We start from the raw sequence: 20353 nt of genomic DNA, 5'->3' as shown, positions 1-20353 counted from the left end.
CACCTGCGTGACAGCCCCTTGGTTCCTCCCAGTTGCTGGTGATAAGAGGCAGTTGCTAGTGGTCAGACAGGAGGAGGAGAAAGAAGAGAGCTTTTGGGGAGGATGTATCAGAATCCACCAGGTAAAAAAATAATAATGAGGAAGCAGAGCACACCTCTTCAGTCCTTCAGCTCCTGATGTGCCCAGGCTTTTCCTTTCCAGCTGGCAATGGAAGTTGGAAGACTGAGTGAGAGAGAGGCACAGCCAATGTATGAAATGTTACTTCTTTCTCAGTTGAACTAAGGGAATTCCTGGCACCCAATCTATCTTGATTTCTGAGACAACCCGTCATCCACAGTTGATGGGAACAATGATGTTGGTGTGAGAGAGTGGGGGCATGACTTATATGCTGTTAATCTTTACATTCATGCATTTAAAGTGGGAAAGAAGTAGGAGCCTCCAAGGCTAATTGTGGATAAAATAGTGAAATAATTTCTTAAACAAATCAGTGATTACACACACCTAAATATGTACATGTGCATGCACGCTATCCCTGGTGAATTACAACTGGGGACACAGAAAGAAATATTTAAAAATCTCTTTTGATTGCTTCTGCTGCTGAGTTTTACCTCTTTTCCCCCTCCCATCTGCAAATAATTCCTTTGGTGCTTTTGACCTGCTATACCTTGGTAAGTTCTCCAACTCTCAGTTTGACAGGTGACCTCGCACCCTTTAGCTGTGAATAAATAGGAGTATTGCAGAAGTTCTGCAAGATAAGAAGCAACTCTGATAGCTTATTCCTGCTTGGGTCAATAAAGTTTGGATTTGTTGACCTCAGCTGCTCTCTCTTACTGACGGGTTATCTGTCATGCAACCCAGTTAATGCAAACTTTGTAAAGGAAAAGTAATAAAATAAAATAAAATACATCCAGCTACTCACAGCTTGCTTCAATTGCAGCACCTGTTGGGCATTGCCCAAATGTATACAAAACATGGAGTGTTCATCTTTGAGCCATGTTATTCTGCAACAAAATAAAAAATGTAAATGAAAAAAGATAAAATTAATCCATTTTAATTGAATATAGTTATTTCCCAGTGGTAATCAACAGTAACTTTCTGATGACCCGAAGTCACTGACATTTTCAAAATGTACATTTTGAATCCAATTAACTGGTTTAAAACAGGCTTCCTCAACCTTGATCCTCCAGATGTTTTGAGACTACAATTCCCATCATCCCTGACCAGTGGTCCTGCTAGCTAGGAATCATGGGAGTTATAGGCCAAAAACATCTGGAGGGCCGAGGTTGAGGAAGCCTGGTTTAAAATAAAGCCCAGATAAGCCATAGGCTGATTTGTTTGCATTTTAACAAGGAAATTTTCTTAACCAAGTTTAACAATTTAATGTTAACAAAAATAATGAAATTATTTTGAGTATTATTTATTAGTTCAGAGGTACAACTATGCATGTACGGGGTTTACAGTGCCCTCTAAGGTTTGGGAGCGGTGGATAGGTGTCTAACAGACCCAGATGCTTTTCTCTTCCAACACAAAATGTCCTGCAAATCGGAAAGAATATAGTTATAGCTATAATAGGAAGCTGCCTTATAGCAAGTCAGAGCCTTGTTCACCTAGCTCAGTATTGTCTGCACTGACTAACAGTGGCTCTCCATGGCTGCAATCAAGGGTTGCTGGGAATTGAAGGGGGGAACCTTCTGCATACCAAACAGATGCCCTCTCACTGAACTATTGCCCTTCCCCTTGCAGTAGTGTAGCAACAAATTCAGAGGTGCAGATTCCCTTCATGATAGTCACAGCCACACACCCTTCTAAGATTATACAACACCCTACAACTGTACAACAATATTGTATTGATCTTTATTACGGCCATTGGCCCATCACACGGCAGTCTCCCATACCAACATAATGTACTTAAACCTCCAAATTTAAAACCGCCAAAAACTTACAAACAACAGACAAGAACCAAAGCAAAACAAAAACAAAGGACCAACATCATACATTACAATAAATTTGTAACATAAATATCACCCTCTGCTTATAAATTAGTAAAAAACATCCATGGTGATATCACCTAATTACAACCTAAAACATAGATCATAGTTTAAAGGGATTATCCGAGCCGCACAGGAGTCCGTTTCTCTTCTTTAGGGATAGGACGCTGATCAAGAATCTGGCAACCATGAGTGATGTACAACAATAAGAATTAGGGGTGTCCTGCAACAGTTAATACAGATCCGCATGTGCTGTCTTTCAGTTGTTCTGCTATTTACTGTGCATGTTCATGGGCAAATGATTTGGAGTGCTCCAGTATCTTATTTTGAAGTGACTTCAGTTGTGTTTTCTGTGAAGTTCCATTGCATGTAACAGATCTTGCACACCATTCTCGTGAAAATGTAGTCCAGGCATCCACAAACTCGGCCCGCCAGATGTTTTGGGACTACAGTTCCCATCATCCCTGACCACTGGTCCTGTTAGCTAGGGAGGATGGGAGTTGTAGTACCAAAACATCTGGAGGGCCAGGTTTGGGGGTGCCTGATGTAGTCCCTTGTATTTTCAGTGTTCTCAAGTGCATATCTTCGGAGCATACAGTGGCTAAAAACAAAACAAAACCCTTTTCATGCTGATTGGGCAGTTCTGGGGCACTGGAGACAGGGTCTCTGCTGCAGAAGCAGTAATGGGTCTTTAGCCCCCTCCACATGACCCTAGACCACTACACTACTGTCCCCATGGCAATATATATCAGTGGAGGGGACTTAAATATCACACCATGACAGCCAGGGCAATCCATTATTCCAAAAGTTCTCCCTGCTGAGGAAGGCAGGGCTAACACCCTTCGCAGCAGGGAGAGGGAGTGCTTTGAACACACAGCTAGTTGTACAGTGGTACCTTGGGTTACATACGCTTCAGGTTGCAGACTCCACTAACCCAGAAATAGTGCTTCAGGTTAAGAACTTTGCTTCAGGATGAGAACAGAAATTGTGCTCTGGTGGTGCGGCGGCAGCAGGAGGCCCCATTAGCTAAAGTGGTGCTTCAGGTTAAGAACAGTTTCAGGTTAAGAACGGACCTCCGGAACGAATTAAGTACTTAACCCGAGGTACCACTGTATTTGCAAAACACTTTGCTCTCCATCCTTTGCTTCATGTAATGCTAGGGGGGAAAACCTAACAATGTAACATTTACTAATGGTCATTCCAGGAAGCATGCGGGCAACAGCGATGTCAAAGAGTGGCCTACAATATTTTTCTTATTCCCCCCTCCCCTTTTCATTTAACAGGGCAGTCTTGCACAGGTTTACTCAGACGTAATTCTGATTCACTTCAATGGTGCTCAATCCCTGGTACATGGATATAGCATTGCAATCTTGGTGCTTTTTATCCAGTGTTTTATATCTTGGTAAACTACCTCCATCAATTGTCATTGGTGTGCACATTTTACAAAGAACATTGAGCTTTTTTCATATTTCAGGCATGAGTGTTCAGAAAGACAGGGAATAAGGTTTCTAGGCTTTAGGGTGTAATTCACCAAGAACATTCATATAATCATGCATCTTCCCATTTATTTCATCTGTGATGTTCCTAGCAGGCTATGTTTGTAACGATACTTTCTGGTTACGTATATATATATATATATATATATATATATATATATATGAAAATCAGAATAGGGATAAGATTTTGTCATTGCAGAAACTTGTGCAATTTGATGTTTGATCTAATGAACCCAATTGTTTGATGCTGAAAAAGGAGCTGGTTTTTAAATAGGAAGAAATCCAGCTTGATTGTGTGGTTGTTTGCCTCCATCTGCTGGTCATTTTTGATATTGTAACCTACACAAAATGCAGGTTGCCAAACTTTTGCCTAGACCAAAGAGAATAATGAGGGCATTATGAGGGTCTCTCAGCCACTGCTAGTGTTTCCAAGAGCAGATAGACTAATTGGAGAACCAGCTTGGGCATGACTGTACAGCATCTCTGCACCATAGTCTCATTACTTTCTCCTACCCATCAAGTTCTGTGCCCTGCTGACGTTAAGACTCATAGGGTGGCTACTAGTCCTCTGCTGAAATTTGCCCTCAAATGTCTTTTAAAACAACAACAACAAGAACAACAACAACAACAACAACACACACACACACACACACACACACACACACAACAAAAACAACATTCCCCTTTGGAAGAGGCTTCCATATTCTTGAGAATTTCTTTATAATTTTTCTGGCTGCAGGATTTTGAGCTTGCTGTATCGTTGTCCGTTCTTTCTTTCCAGTCAACATTTACCCGGCAGTCTGCAGGCTCCCCTGGCTGCCTCCACTTCCTGAATGGGGTGGGGAGCCTCCTCCCCGTGTGTCCCACTAGGCATTGCCTGAAATGTGGACAACTGGGAAGGCTGCAGAGTGCAGACCGCAGAAGAGATGATTTGCAGGATGAAATAAAAATGACACCATTGTCCCCTCTCCTCTTTAATAATGTTCAAATGCATTCTGCCCCACCCCACTGATGAATAATGCTTAGGGAGAGGGAAATGCAGTATACTTTTTTTTTTGTTGTTTTTCCAAAACTGTTGTTATTTATTTATTGCATTTTTAACCCACTCTTTCCTCCAATGAACAACAATGGGGCATCTATGGTTCTTCCCCTCATCATTTAATTCCCACAGCAGCCCTGCAAGGTACGTTGGCTGAGAGGCAGTGACTGGCCCAGAGTCACCCAGTGAGCTTTAGGGCTGAGTGGGAATTTGAACCTGGGTCTCCCAGGCCTTGGCCTCAACACTCTGGCCATTACACAGCACTGGCTCTCAACAACATGTGCAGGCCTGTATAAAATTAGTGACTGCCAACAACACTTGGCGTTCATGCAGATAGATGTGGGGCCAATAGTGGGTCCTAAAAACATTGTAAGGCCCACCAGAGCTGACACCATCATCACTACCCCCCCTTTAAAAACAAAAGAAAACACCAAACTTTTTCTCTCTGAAGAGAAGCACCCATCGTCTTTACGAGAGCCAGTGTGGTGTTGTGGTTAAGAGCGGGAAACTCATAATCTGGTGGACCGGGTTCACTCCTCCATATGCAGCTGCTGGGTGACCTTGGGCTAGTCACACTTTTCTGAAGTCTCTCAGCCTCACTCACCTCACAGAGTGTTTGTTGTGGGGGAGGAAGGGAAAGGAGAATGTTAGCCACTTTGAGGCTCCTTAGGGTAGTGATAAAGCGGTATATCAAATCCAAACTCCTCCTCTTCTACTTCTACTTCCCAAGATTACCTCTGACCCCCAGTGGAGCCCAGGGGCTTCCTAAATTAATGAAGATGATAACAGCTGCAACAGCTTCACTCAGCAGTTTTCTCCTTAATCCCACTTCCCATCCCTGCCTGGCCTGGTAAGCTTGCAAGGCGTTGGGGAAGTGACAGTGAAGATGGTTGGTGGCACTCAGGAGACATGAGCCAGGTAAACTGACTGCAGCAACCACAACTATCTTGGGTGGTGGTAAGACCAGGGTTTTACAGCTGGACCCCACCCCAAGACATTTTGCCTCTTGGGGCAAAATATAAGAGGCCACCTTCCTTCCCATTCCAGCTGCAAATGTCAGTTGAGTTTTATTTCAACCTTGGCAACAGAGCTACATACTTCACTGCATCTGAGAACAGCAGGCTAGCTTGGACAGTTTAGGACAGGACATGCGGCGCACATAGCTCTGTTCTCTAACAGTTCTCCATTGCTCCCTGCCCTCACAACAGCGGCTGTTGGATTGCATCACTGCATGTGAAACTAGGTGCTTCTAAGGAGGGTCTTGCCACTCCCGTAGCCTGGAGAAAGGGGCCACCGGGTTGCCATGGGGCTCAGAAGCTGGAGAAACTCTGTCACCAGCCCACCAAGTGAACTGCTATTGGTGGACCGCTTGTGGTCTACAGCAGCTCCCATGGGAGATGAATCCAGTATAGAACACGTTAAGCCAGAAGTAATGGAAAAAAGACTCACTGTTTTGGCATTTTATAGGATGATGGGGATTTGTTACCTGCAGAAAAGTGTGTGAGGCCCAACCAAGAGCCAAGAGAGTCTCAATAAAGTTGGAGTGGCAACAGTCTTGCTGGTTTTGTGGTCAACTGGGGTCTAAGTTTGGGCTTCTCCCTCTCTCCAGTGGATCATGGGGTATTGGACATGTCTCTTCTCCCATGTGGGGAGAGGCATGCTTTCCCCATGTGCAGATAATGTTTGCACACCTCCTCATAGTAGATAATATGTGAAAGCCTCCCTATGAAGGGTGGCTATGTGCTCTTAGACCATCCCTATAGTGTTGACAAACGCAGTTGTTTTCCATCAGGCACCTGCAAAGTTGGCCTTGTGTATTGTTTGGGAGAAGAATAGCAACGAATGTTCAGTAAATTAACTGTGACATGAGCATATTGAATTAGCTTAGAAAGATGGCAGGTGTTTTTCATAAAGCAGATGGCTTTCTTTTTGTTTGGTGGTACAGTTGGCAGAGGGGAATAGAATATTGCTGTTCATTGATGCGCTGCCCATCCTTTCCCCTTACATTAAGGGATCCCACCACTTTCATTTTTAAAGGAGATCATAGATAATGGCTGCATTTTGTGAGCTATCAGAAACTTTTCTAACTCTGTAATGACCATGGCTTAGGGCAGGGATGGGGAACCTGGTGTTTGACTACATCTCTATCATCCCTGACAGTTGGTGAGGCTGGCTGGGGCTCATGGGTGATGGAGCCCCATAACACCTGCTGGGCCACAGGTTCCCCATCCCTGGTTTACAGGGTCTAATTAACTCATAGAGCTCTGCATCCCCATAAGCCCTCATCCTCCAGTTTTGAACAAATTAATACCCCTTTGAGGAGGAGGTTTAAATTTTTCTGCTTCTTTTTTCAACTGACAGTGGTTTACTTTTGCCTCTGAACTCAAAGGTGATGGTTTAACATAACCTTGGTTTAGTGAAACAAGCCCAGGTTGTAAACCATTTGTTTCTTTAAGTCAGAGTGAGGAACCTGCTCTGCACAGTCCAATGGTCACATTTCTTAGTGGGGTCCACAGCTTTCTGAGGCCCACAGCCAGTTTTGAGTGGGGGAAAGGGTGTGACTCTTGGCAAAGTAGGCTACAATCCAGCCACACAAAAAAAGTGGGTGGTTTCTACATACATGAAAGCAAGAGCCATGATCAAAGTCCAAGTACACATCTGTGCCAATTCTATTCCCACCAGGCACAAAATAAAAATAGGGCAGGCTATGGATCAGTGCCAATGAAGGTTGTAGCCTGGGGAGGAGGCACGACCTATGCAGACTCTCGAGGGCCAGATACTAAGGCATGGAGGGCCACATTTTCCAACTCCACTTTAAACCATAGTTTAGCTAAACCACAGTTTTATGTTGGGTTGGATGTAATGAGTGAAAACTTAAAATAGAAGCAAAGGCTTCCCATATATTCCTTGACCCTCTGCTGGAAGGCTCACAAGGCTGGGGTAGGGTCCTTCATGTATCATTAAATAATGTTTAATGTTATATCTGAATGTGCCTTTCTTTTGAGCGATGTTCATTCCTCTTGCATGGTTCAGGCACGGTTAACGAGACAATAATGTGTGCTTAGTCCTCAGACTTCCCCATATTGATCAGGGGACTCATTTTTCAAGTTTGTTTTAATGTGAGTTCAATCTCGGCTCAGTCAGTGACCCTGATAAAGCAGGGCAATCAACAATATGTGAGGTCTTCTACTTTGGTTCAAGTGAGCAAATACCCTCCCCTATCCACATGGGATAAGTTCAAAGCCCACAGCAGGTCAAGCAATTATGGTAATGCTTGCATGATCAGGTAGAGCAAGAAACACACTGACATTATTCTGATGTAACACTAAACTGTGGTTTGGCCTTTCTTGTTCTGTTGGGTTAAGCTTGGTTACTGCATCCTGCACATCTCATTACAGTCAGGTTCACTTGAGGTCATTTCAAATGAATATGTGAAAGTCTGATATTTTTGTATCTATAAAATATTTAATATGATAAGTTAATGTGGTTTGGGGGGGGGGGAGAGAGAAAGTGGAGAAAATGAGAACTCTGAACTTCAGATTAAACCATAATTTTATTTTTAGGTTTTCAGGCATTGCTGTTTCGGAGAGAGAGCTCCCCCCACCCTTACTAGTTGTTTCTTAACTTTTTCAGGATACTAAACTGGAGTGCAGCTCTTGTGTAGAAACGGAGGACAGAAAAGTAAGTCCATCCTTTTGATATATTGTCCTTTCTCTGGTATATATTTTTGTCACAGCTTACTGGCTATAGATGGCAATTCTAATATGGACATAATAATGTGCATTGGATATAATTCAAAGGGAAGTTTCACACTACAATGTGATTATGGAGAGAGAGAGAGGTTTTCCATTGTGTTTTGAACCTTGCTTCTTTTGAAATGCTTATGACATAAAGTCACTGCATTGAAAGCAAACATAATGCTCACAATCTTTTTACCATGGTTAGGAGATGAGTAGCAGTCTCTCAGATCTTCCCTTCTTCCTATTACCCTTTCCACATGTGGACTGCCCTGCTTTCTTCCATTTTCAGAGCTAACTATAGTGCAATTTTGCATACACATTGATGATAATGTTAACCACGATTGGTTTCAAACCTGCTTCTGGCTTTGCTTGTGAACTCCAGCAGGCCTTGAGTGGGGTGGGTGGGGGGTACAGGGCTGCCGTGGTGAAATCTGGAAAATGAAAGGGAGGTGGAGAGGTGGTGTGAAGGGAAACAGGTTGGGTGTGCCACAGGAGTGAAAAAGAGTGAGTGTGCTCACCTGTGGATCCCACCTGTCTGCTAATCTTGGTTAGAAACACTGGACCACTACATTTGAGCTGCCCCAGCTCCACATCTGAAGGTATTCTCAACCAATTGGCCTCCGGTGGGTCTTACTTGGTGGGTGCTAGTGGTAATTATGAAAACAGCAGCATTCCTCCAAATGGATAAGTGGAAGGTGACAGCATTAATATATCCAGCAGTGCCCTGCAGTAACCTTGATGTAACAATACCACAAGGTATTCTGAAGAATTTAAATGGAGCTCTACAGTTCTGATTCTGAATGCTGGCTACTGGAGTGGTGGTGGGAAGGGAAGCATAGATTGGTATAATTGTAGAGCTGGCATCAGCGGTGGCCTTCCCCAACTCCCTGTGCCTGCGCTGCTGTCCAAGGAAGTGATGCAGTGAACACAAATCACAAACTGCACCAGTATGTTACAATAGGCATATGTTTAAATATCTGTGAAAAAACATTTCTAAAACATTATTTGATTTCCGTGACTGATCCTTGAGTATCAAATTTGTGCTTTGAAAGTAGCAAAACTGTTGTCACTAAAAGTAGCTTCCATGCATCATCACCTAAACTTTAATTTTTACACACACACACACGTATGTATGTATGTATGTATGTTGTTGTTCCAATATTTAAATTGCTTCAGGGTGTTTCTTGCTTTGCATAACTGTTGGGCTTATACTTAGTAGTATTCGAAGCTGCTGAACATCTAAAATATATTCAGTGGATTTGAATGAGATACCACCTTGGCACCCTTCAAACTCATATTGCTCATCTGAAACGTTTGTAGCAGAAAGAATAAGGTTTTGAATGGCACCGTAAGGAAAGGATATGAAGAAAGCACTTTCTGTTTTAATGATTTCCTAACTTTGTCAATCAAGTCCCCATAACAGCAATATATTTTGAGCAATTTAAAAAGCCCCGCATCCCTGCTTGCTATTGAATGACGCTTTGAGGTGGGATGGGTGTATTGGAGTTAATAGGGGAAAATCTTTCTCATTTTCAGAGCAGAAAGAATGTCACCCAGATTATGCCCTGTGGTTAAGGCCTCAATTTGAGATGAACTGGCTGGTTTCCAGTGGGAGAGGGAGGCAGAGTCTGAGAGTGGACCAGAGAGGGTACCCTATTCCTCTGGTTTTCTCCTTGATCATAAATATGAGGCTCCACAGGCAGCTTTAGAGAAAATGAAGAGCTACATGTCCCCCCCCCCCTTTTTTAAATCATTTAGCAATTGCTCAGTTGTGGTAACTGAAGATAATGGATACAGATAGAGTGCAAATGTCTGGATTTAACTAAAATTGGCCTTCTCATCTGAGAGTCCAGGGCTAGATTTACACTGACTTGTTTAAGGTTGTTAGAACAATATTAGATACATTGTTCTAAAATGTCACAGGACATATAAAATAAAGTGCTTCTTACCTCAGTTTTCTCTGTCAAAACACTGTTTCCCTACAGCTGGTTCCTATTTGCTCTGCAGCCCCCTCTGGTGTCACATTCTAATAACACACTATGAAAGTTAAAAGCAGAACATTATGTGTCTATATGCTTATCAAAACCCATTCCTTAATGTTAAAACCCATGAGTGCAGATACACCCCAGGTTGAAAATACCAATAGCTACTACGATTGGACCCAGAAAGTTGTGTGTGTTTGTGTGAGGAGAAAGTGGCCTTATTTTCAATGCTAATAACTTTGGTCTTCAACCAGAGAGTTTTTTCCCCAGGGTTTTGCAGCACTAAAAGAAGAAAAACCTGCTGTGGAGAATGTAGTCATATTTGAAAACAATTAGGCTTTTAAAAATACCACATCTAATTCTTTTGGGGTGATGCGGGGCAGGGGAGCAGAAGAGAATATGATTATTCTGCAGACTGCCTCTCACAAATCTTTTCTAAAATGTGTAGAAACTCTCTGCCCTTCCCAACAACAATGTATTTGATGGTATCTCAAACTCACTACCCCTCTTTCTCTCAAGTCAACGGAGTAAGGTAAGATAATTCAGTTTTTTTGGGGGGAGGTTTTTTTTGTTGAAAATATGAAGAGAGTTCAGGAACATTAGTAAGCAGAAGGAGATTGCTTTCAAATGAAAACCACCAAAATGGTTTTCTGAGCTGGATTCAATAGGCACAATTTATTTCTTGTGAAACTGTCACCTGCCATTCTAAAGCCCAGCCATATGTGTGATAAACAAGCAATGGAGCTTGTGGACAAGGGGGTACTTTTGCAGCTAAAGTGACATAAGATTCTAGGGGTGACAAGTTAAATAAGCAGCCTTACATTACGGCACTGGCGCACGCACACAAACAGGCTCAGTTTACGTTTAGAGGGTTCACAGTGTGCCAAAGTATTCTACTGACTCTTTTCCAAAATTGTTTCTGAAATTGCTTTTGATACTTTCAGCTGTATGCTTGATTGAAATTTCGATTAGGTTTTGTTGTGCTTTATGGGAGCAAAGGTGCCCCAGAGTTCACACAGATTAAAGGCCTCAAAATCATGGGGCATAATCCAGCTGGGACTCAGCAGTTCTTAAATCCGCTTAATTTCAGTGGGAGAGATGTAGACCTCTAGTCACCTCCTGGAGCTGCAATTCCCAGAGTTCCCTGGGAAGAGAGATTGATTGTTAAACCGCTCTGGGAATTGTAGCTCTGGGTGGGGGAAACAGAGGGGTCTCCTAACAAATCTCAGCAACCTTTAGCAAACTACAATTCCTGGCTCCCCACCCCCCCACCCCATTCATACAATCTCCCTGAGAATGACAACACACCCTTATAATATCATTCCTTTTCTCTGGGTAATTGCAGCCACATTTTTGACGTGAGTGCACATGTTAGCTGCTCAATGTTATTAGTAGATGTTTTAAAAAGTTTTCAAAAGATGCCAGCCCCTAGATCACCTCATTGTAGAATCTAGGGCAAATTAGGACTGTGAAGGAGACCCACGTCCAATCTGCACATTCATCCAGGATGTGGAGATCATGCTTTGAAAATCGAACCCTCCAAATTCCTCCCCCATCCCTCGTCTGAGGATTGCTTTGCTTCCCTGCCCTTTGATTAGGCCCACTTCTCCTTTGTCAAGTCAACCTCGCTGGCATCTGCATTGACATTCTCGGCAGCGTTCCCTGGAGGCAACCACGCGGCTGACCGCTAACGAGCAGCCGAGTGGCATTAGCTTTGTAGTTCAAGGTCATTCGCAGCACCGCACTCCATTTGCCTGTTTCTCCGGAACAGGGGGAGGGTTGGTTTGCCAAGGGAATCCTTTTGAGGTGCATCTTGACAGATAAAATCGCCACTTTTTACATGCAAGAGCCACCTTGGGGCCTGCAAGATCAAAAGGCTTTATGCTTTGCGCTGGAGCTGATAATGTGATAGGTCAGCAAAGTTAGAGAATCGCCCCCCCCCTTTTGTTCTGTAATGTTTTATAACTCTGCATGATCTTCTTGGGGATACAATGTGCGCCGTTAAACTTGTGGCTCCTTTGCCTACGGATAAGGATTTTTGTAATAACACCTTCTGTGAAAAGGTCTTGCAGCACTTTCCAGAGATTAATTAAAAAAGCACCTGCGAAAGAAGAGACAAATGCCATCTCTATAAAAGCCAAGATACCAATGGACAAACGAAAGCGGGCAGAGGACAGAATGGGGTGACCAAGGGCATGCAGCCTTGCAAATGACAGGTATCGAGTGACACATAGACACAGCACCTGGGTCCAGCTTCTATCCCCCCCCAAAAAAAAATCTCAAACATAGGCTTTGAGGAAATGACTTCCACACCATTTTTTCTAGGCCTTCTACTAACTCAGATGCTAGTGGATGGGGTTTATGAGAATGAAATGCCTTCCTAGCAGCAGATTACTTTGCAGATCCATTATCAGGTTTCATAATGGGTTGGGGAGTCTGAGGGCCTGAGGGCTATAAACTTCTGAGAGGCACTTGTTGGTGGTGGGTGGGACCAAGGACTAAAGTGGGTGGAGCAACAAATATGATGATTATTATTATTGCCAATGTACAATAGACTAGCTTCTACACACACTCAGAACTGCACACCTTTGTCTCCCATTCAGACAAGCACCATCAGTGTTCAAGGAGCTGAGGATGTTATTTGGAAAGCTAACTAATGAGTGATGGGTGGGAACAATTTGAATAATGAGGAAAATCTTGAAGAGAGTTGGGATGAAGATGTCTTCCTCGGTCAGGAGAAGCAGGTTGTGATGATGATGAGAATGTTGATGATGAGATTTATATACCACCCTTTGTCACAAGATCTCAGGGTGGTTCACAAGATACAGTGTAAAAGCACAAATAAATAGTTAAAACAAAATCAATAAAACAATAACCCCCTCTTCCACAAACACATTTAAAAGATTGTAGAATATTAATCAGACAAAGGTTGAACAAGAGCCTTTTTGCCTGACACTTAAAGGTGTATAATGAATGTGCGAGGCGAGCCTCCCTGGGGAGAGATTTCAACCAATGGAGAGCTACTCCAGTTCTTGTGTTGCCACCCTCCAGATCTCACATGGAGGAGGCACATGGAAGAAGGGCCTCAGCTGATAAATGCAGAGTCTGAGTTGGTTTATATTGGGAGAGGCAGTCCTAGAGATATTGTGGTCCTGAGCCAGCACTTTGAATTGTACATGGAAGCTAATTGGCAACCTGTGCAATTGGGCCAGGATTACTGTAATATGCTCAAACCATCTCGCCCCACTGAGTAACCTAGCCACTGCATCTGCACGAGCTTCAGAGGCAACCCTACGTATAATGTGCTGCAGTAATCCAGCCTAGAGGTTACCAGAGCATAGACAGCAGAAGTTAGTCTACCACTGAACAACAACCATCAAATTCCACCCTTCTTTCTGCACTGAAATAAGTACAGGGATGCTATAGCCACAAGTTTCTCCTTCACTACCCACCCCTTTTCCTTGATTCCCAACCTCACTACGAGGTTTCTTTGGGAAATGTGTGATTTCCCATGGGTGTTCTTGGAAGTGTGGCAGGGCTGGGAAGTTGTGGAGAACTGTGGCAAAACCGTGCACTGTTTTGAATTTGAAATTTGAAATTCAGAACAGAACAAAAAAAATGAATCAATGTTAAATTCTTAATATATCAGTCAAAAAGACTAGGTGATCAGAACTAAAAAATAAATAAATCATGGATATATTCTAATGAAGATAACTTAGGAAGCATTCCTGCTTCTCTGCAAAAGCTTGTATATCTGATCTATTAATCTATAATAGATGTGAGTGACTAAGAATCAGGTTTTTTTTTTTACAGTGAAATGTGATGCTGTAACTATCTAAGAACTAGAAATGTTTTAAGCTTCCTGACAAGGTTTTATCTGCATATGTAATAAACTGCATGAATGCACTCAAGAGGGGGGTGGGACTTGACTTCCCCCTTTCTTTGTCTTCCTCTCTCTTTTGGGTGGGAGCATAGCTAGCCCGTTTTATTGTCTTCCAGATTGATGGGCGATAGGAAGTCTTCATGCTTTTATATATAAGGCATGTGCCGCACAGATATGATTTATGTTATCTCAGCAGCTTTTGCTCAGTTTCACTGGAATGTTCTTCTTGCTGATCAAGGTCAGAAGACCCTGTGATTGTGCCATTTATCTCAGCTGCTTGAATTCTGAAATATTGAGCCTTGATTCAATATTGTAAGAATAGATTGGGGTGGGGGAATCTGTGGTTTCATGACGGTGGTTTAGCAGGAGGCTGGCATAAGTGTATGTGGGGAGAGGGAGGTGGGGGAAGGTCATAAACAGCACAGTCGTGGAACATCTGTTTTGCATGCAGAAGGTTTCAGGTTCAATCTCCAATGATATCTCCAGGCAGGACTGGGAAGAGGCTCCTGCCTGAAACCCTGGACAATAGTGAGCTAGATGGACTAAGGGGCTAACTCATTATAAAAAGCTTCCAGTTGTACATGCGTACCCCATGTCCTGTGGAAGGGCCACAGCTCAGTCATAGAGCAGCTGCCTTGCATGAAATAGATCCCAGGTTCATTCCTTGGCATCACCAGTTAGGGCTGGGGAAAGCCTCCTATCTTAAAGCCTGAAAAGCTTTAAGATAGTCAGGGTAGACAGTGCTGAACTAGGTGGATCAGTGGCCTGACACAGTATAAGGCAGCTTCCTAGGCTTCTCTATATGAGAGAGAGACTGTTTATCTATTGAGACTGTGTACATGTAATTCTAATAGTTTCCCTAGAATTTGGTGAATGCTGACATTTGAATCTTGATAGTTGGAGTGAGTTTTGTAAACACAAGCTATGTTAATGACTGACAGCTTGGTAGGCCAGAGGCTTTCAACCTTTTTTGAGTCCACGGCTCCCTTGACCAACCACATTATTTCTGTGGGTCCCCTGTGGGATATAGGGGAATCCTCACTTACGTAGGAGTTCCATTCCAGGCCACCACACACATCACTGGAATACGCAAAAGTGGGGATTCCCCGGTTCCGCCCCTGCCCTGTTTTGGTGCCGTTTTTAGCATGCGTGTAAGCGGGAACATGCATGACATTTGTGTGCAAGTGGGGATTCTCTTGTACGTGGTAAAAAACTTGTGGTGTTGTGTCATTTAGTGGTTTTGCCTATCTTTTTTTAGGGTTAAAATTTAAGCAGTATAGCTTTGAAAAAGACTTTTTAAAAATTACAAGTCATTCATGGCCCTGCTCAGTGTTGTTTTTGTAAGGTGGCACCCAATAAAATAAAACTGAAACAGGAATCCTTAACAGCCTCAGCTGGCATTGACTTAGCGAGGGAATGGAAATGAACTCTGCACACTCTGCACACACTCCAAGACATCTTTTCCCTTCTGTTATGATGCCAAGAATGGGCAGCAGGAGGCAGGTCTTAACTCCCTTATAAGCAAGCATTAGGTTGCAGCTTGAATGCTCGGTTGACTGAGCACTTGGAAACAAGGGTTAATCACTGTGCATTTCCATTGTCTATCTAAGTCTTCCTTCTTGTGTTGTGCTGCCATAGTAGGGAGTGGGGAAAAGGCAGGAATTGGTAATGTTACCTTCTAATAGACAATGTTTACAGGCAACATTTCGGAAGAACAGATGAACCTCCAGTTTCAAATCCAGCTGAGTGTAAGAAGACCCTGTCTTCTGAGTCTAGCCAAAGGCCCACCTATTCCAGTATCCTGTTCTTACAATGGGCAACCAGATTGCTATGGGAGATTCCACAAGCAGGACCTGAGCAGGACCACATTCTCCCCACTAGTATTCAGAGGGATACTGTTTCTGACTGCATAGGCAGAACATAGCCACCATGGCTAGATATCATAGAGAAGTCAGTGTCACTACCACTATCCATGACATGTTTCAGTCTACTTGAAGAATTTGGTCTATCTAGCACATGATTGTGTATACCAGCCCTTCCTACCTGATGTCCTCCAGCTGTTTTTGACTACAACTCCCAGTATCATACAGTGAGTGGTACTGTCTGGGTCTCATGGGAATTGTAGTCTGAAATAGTTTGAGGGCAGCAAGCATTGGAAAGGTTGGTCGACATTAGCTGCTAGCAGTTTTCCAGGAGATTTCAGACAGTTGCCAGGATAGATAAAGTAACTGCAACAAATGCTCTTGATATGCATTACACTTCGGGATGAAGAAAAGAGGACGGTGTTGTAGTTAAAGGTCACAACTTTCTTAATTGGCATCTGAAACATTTGTTGAGAGAACTTCTGGGAGCACATGCTGGGCATGTTAACAAAGCCTGGCCTGATCTGGAAGAGAGCACCAACATTGCTTACCTAGCTTAGTTTTCAGTGAATTAAGCCTTTCAGAGCATTCCATGCTCAAAGCTCTATGACTTCCAGCTTGGAAACAGCATAAGAGCAGCTGATGAAACGGAAAGCTGAAATATTTCAACACATTAAAAACAAACAAACTGTGTTTCGTTAATCACAGCAACATAGATATTATTTTAGTGATTATCCAAATCCTTAAAAAAAAAGGATCTGGAGCAAGCTTGCATGAAGTGCTGTTTGATGCCTTTATAAGTGTGTGTGTGTGTGTTTGTAAAATGTGTGTGTATTTTCACACATCATTTCGCAAAATGCTAGTAAATGTAGTTCACTGTTTATTATATATGAATGAAGTAGAAAATGTACCTACATCAAAAGATGAAGTGTGTGTTGGGGGGGGGGAGTAACCTAAATTATGGGCACTTTATCAAAAACATCAGGGTACTGAAATTAAATAAAAATTAAGTAGCATGCCTGCAAGCAGAGTAATGACCCATCTGTTCATTACAGCCTTAGTTTCCATCAAAGACACAATCTCATTAAAAGCATATCTTTGATTATAGAATGAGTTCCAACTGCATAAAAGTTGTATTACTTTATTCTAAGTTATTTGAATTGTGGTGGGCTTTTACTTTCTTTTTGCAAGGGTGTTGGGGTCAGTTAGCTTATCTTCAAGAGCAATGATAAGTTGTGTAAATTTTGAGGCTGGGATGCAAGGGTGGTTAAGAAGGATATTTGTCATGGTTTGTATTTTTTAAAAAAGTGGAAGCAAGTTCCTATGTTGACAGGTGCTTCTATACAAAATAGAAGAGATTATTTTGCCACACTACGCAGTGATTCCCGGCCTCAGTAATTTGGGAAAATAATTAACTTTTGAAACTTTTTTTAAAAAAATAACAACAGAAAAGAGTCCCCCTCTCTCTCCCTCCCTCCACTTTCAAAGGCCTTTTCTCTTCAGGTTTACTTTCTTTCTCTCGTCTAATGAATATGGCTGGAAACCAATACCATCTCATGTGTTCTTTGCATCAGAGGAAACTTTTTACATTTAATAATCTCCAAGGTGCCCTTTGAACAAGCAACTTTTTTTTTTTAAAGCTGAAATTATTCTTTGGTAAGCCAAACATTTTCAGGGGAATGTTAGATCATCATGAGCCAAAGACAGCAGTCCAGAAGGTGTGAGATAGAAAAGTAAACACTTTTAAGAGCTTGTTCCAATAATAATAATAATAATAATAATAATAATAATAATAATAATACAAAAACTAAGGGGGAGTAGTCTTGGATTTATTTATTTATTTTTATTTCATAAAATGTATTTTTTTTAATAAAAAAACACACACCTCAAAGTAGTTGACGAAAAGATGAAGCAAGAGAATCCAGAAAAAAATTACCACCCTACTTTAAAATGTTCAGAAGTTAAAATACTAAAACAGATAAAAATAACCTCAACTTTCTAAGCGTATGGATAGGCTTGTCTAAACAAAGATGTTTTTTGGCGGGCTCCAGGAAGAGTAAAGTGAAGGCACCTGCTTGTTCTCGATAGGCAGGGAGTTCCAAAGTATAGTCGCCGCCACACAAAACAACTGAGTTCTTACAAACGTGGAATGGGTATTATTATTACTACCTGTAGTAGTGCCCATTCTGCCCATCAAAGTGGTTGAGGGGGCGCAGGTGGGGTAAGGCGATCTCGTAGGTACCGTATTTTTTGCTCTATAAGACGCACCAGACGATAAGACACACCTAGTTTTGGGAGGAGGAAAACAAGAAAAAAAATATTCTGAATCTCAGAAGCCAGAACAGCAAGAGGGATCGCTGTGCGGCGAAAGCAGTTCTGTTGCTGTTCTGGCTTCTGGGATAGCTGCGCAGCCTGCATTCGCTCCATAAGACTCACACACATTTCCCCTTACTTTTTAGGAGGGAAAAAGTGAGTCTTATAGAGCAAAAAATACGGTAAATTGGGGGTTGCAAGTTGTTAAGGGCTTTATATACCCATAAGTAAAGGTAAAGGGACTCCTGATTGTTAGGTCCAGCTGTGGACGACTCTGGGGTTGCGGCGCTCATCTCGCTTTATTGGCCGAGGGAGCCGGCGTACAGCTTCTGGGTCATGTGGCCAGCATGACTAAGCCGCTTCTGGCGAACCAGAGCAGCGCATGGAAACACCGTTTACCTTCCTGCCAGAGTGGTACCTATTTATCTACTTGCACTTTTGATGTGCTTTCAAACTGCTAGGTTGGCAGGAGCAGGGACTGATCAACGGTAGCTCACCCCATTGCGGGGATTCGAACTGCCGACCTTCTGATTGGCAAGTCCTAGGCTTTGTGGTTTAACCCACAGCGCCACCTGCGTCCCTTATACCCAACACCTTGAACCTGGCCTGGCTGCAAATAGGCAACCAGTGAAGATCTCTGGAGCCACAGCCTATAGCCAGGGATGATGAAGACTCGAGTCCAGCAATGTACAGTGGGCTTTCTCTGTTTTCTCTGAGGTGAAGGTTTGTAGCTCAGTGGTGGGGTATCTGCTCTGCATGCAGCAGGTCTTGGGCTCAATGTCTGGCTTCTCCAGTTATCTTACTTTAGAGAGAGATATTACTGTGAAGTAAACAGTGTATATTCCCCAATTTCATTCTTAAACTTTAAATGAACGACACCTCTTTGAGGCTGCAATCCTATACACACTTGCATGAAGGTAACCCCTACTGCAGTCAGTTGGAATTACTTCATGATAAACATGCATGAGATTGGATCCCTCTTTGTTGCCCTTCAATTGGCATGTGGTGGTTTTTTGTGTGTTTTTTTGTTCCTGCAGGCTTTGGGGAATGGACTACTTTTAAAGAAAGGGATTTTAGTGGTGCTGTGCTGTTTTTACTATCTGTGTTTTAATTTGTTTTTGCATTGTTTTAATTCCGTTACAGTTTAGTGACTTGTTAACGCTTATCTTTTAAATGTTTTTAGCTTTTTAAAAAAATCTGTGTTTGTTTTAATTTTTGTGAGCTTCTGTGAGTTCCATTTTGGGAGGAAAGGTGGAATAGTAATAGTAGTAATAATTCATGCCAATATTAGATACAATGTTTTTTACAAATGTAGGAAGATGAAAGACCCCTCCCCTTTATTGTCCCTTGATTCCCCCCTCCCTTCCCCCCCGGTTGACAGAGCCCGTATCTGAATATGACCTGTTAAAGGCTGATTTATTGATTATGCCACTTGGTCATTCATCCCCCTTCAGAGGGATTGCTAGAGAATGGATGGAGTTAGCTTTGTGTGAAATTTAAATTGTGTGTGTTGATCATGCATTTATCTTATTTAAATTTGCACTGCAAGGCTGTGCTTGTATTTCAAATTTAAATGGTGTTTTGTTTTGTTTTTAGAATCTAGATATGGGAAGTTGTACATTTTAAAATTATTTTAGACTTGTCTATTTTTATTTAGAAAACTCTTTCAACTTTTTATTATTTTAATGATTCCATAATCTATATTAATTATATAATGGTTGACAGTATAATTTTTTATTTGGAAGTAAGTCTTGTTGAGGTCAGCTGGATTTACTCCCAGGTAAGTGTGGATAGGATTGCAACCTAACATTATCTGGCTTTGCAAAGGCTATAATTGAGCAATTAATGTCATTCTGTGTGCTTTTTATTGTGCTTAAATATCCAGAAGATGGCAGTAGAGGACAAAGAATCTGCACTCAGCTGCTTGACTAAATAATTAATTAACAGAAGTAATAAGGAACTTTAAATGTGAAATCCTGTCCAGAAGTTGTAGGATAAGTTTAAAACATTAGTGCAAGCATCTACATCTTGCCCATTCACTTATGGACAA

At 42.3% G+C, this 20353-nt stretch overlaps 1 protein-coding gene across 32 annotated transcripts in view; it reads left to right on the top strand.

Moving 5' to 3' along the window:
* RBFOX1 (RNA binding fox-1 homolog 1) overlaps positions 1–20353 on the top strand; it is a 1446067-nt gene that overhangs the window by 729965 nt on the left and 695749 nt on the right. For 23 of the 32 annotated variants that reach the window (XM_083585208.1, XM_083585181.1, XM_083585184.1 and 20 more), the window contains one exon: positions 8157–8204. The exons of the other annotated variants lie outside the window; for them this stretch is intronic. In XM_083585208.1, coding sequence (XP_083441334.1) covers positions 8157–8204 — 48 coding nt within the window. Of the gene's footprint in view, positions 1–8156; positions 8205–20353 lie in introns of those variants that run through there. 32 annotated transcript variants of the gene reach the window in all.

This window comes from Podarcis filfolensis (genome assembly GCF_964270895.1).
Source record: "Podarcis filfolensis genome assembly, chromosome: 14".
NCBI classification, from domain to species: Eukaryota; Metazoa; Chordata; class Lepidosauria; order Squamata; family Lacertidae; genus Podarcis; species Podarcis filfolensis.
This window is presented reverse-complemented; position numbering and strand designations above follow the sequence as displayed.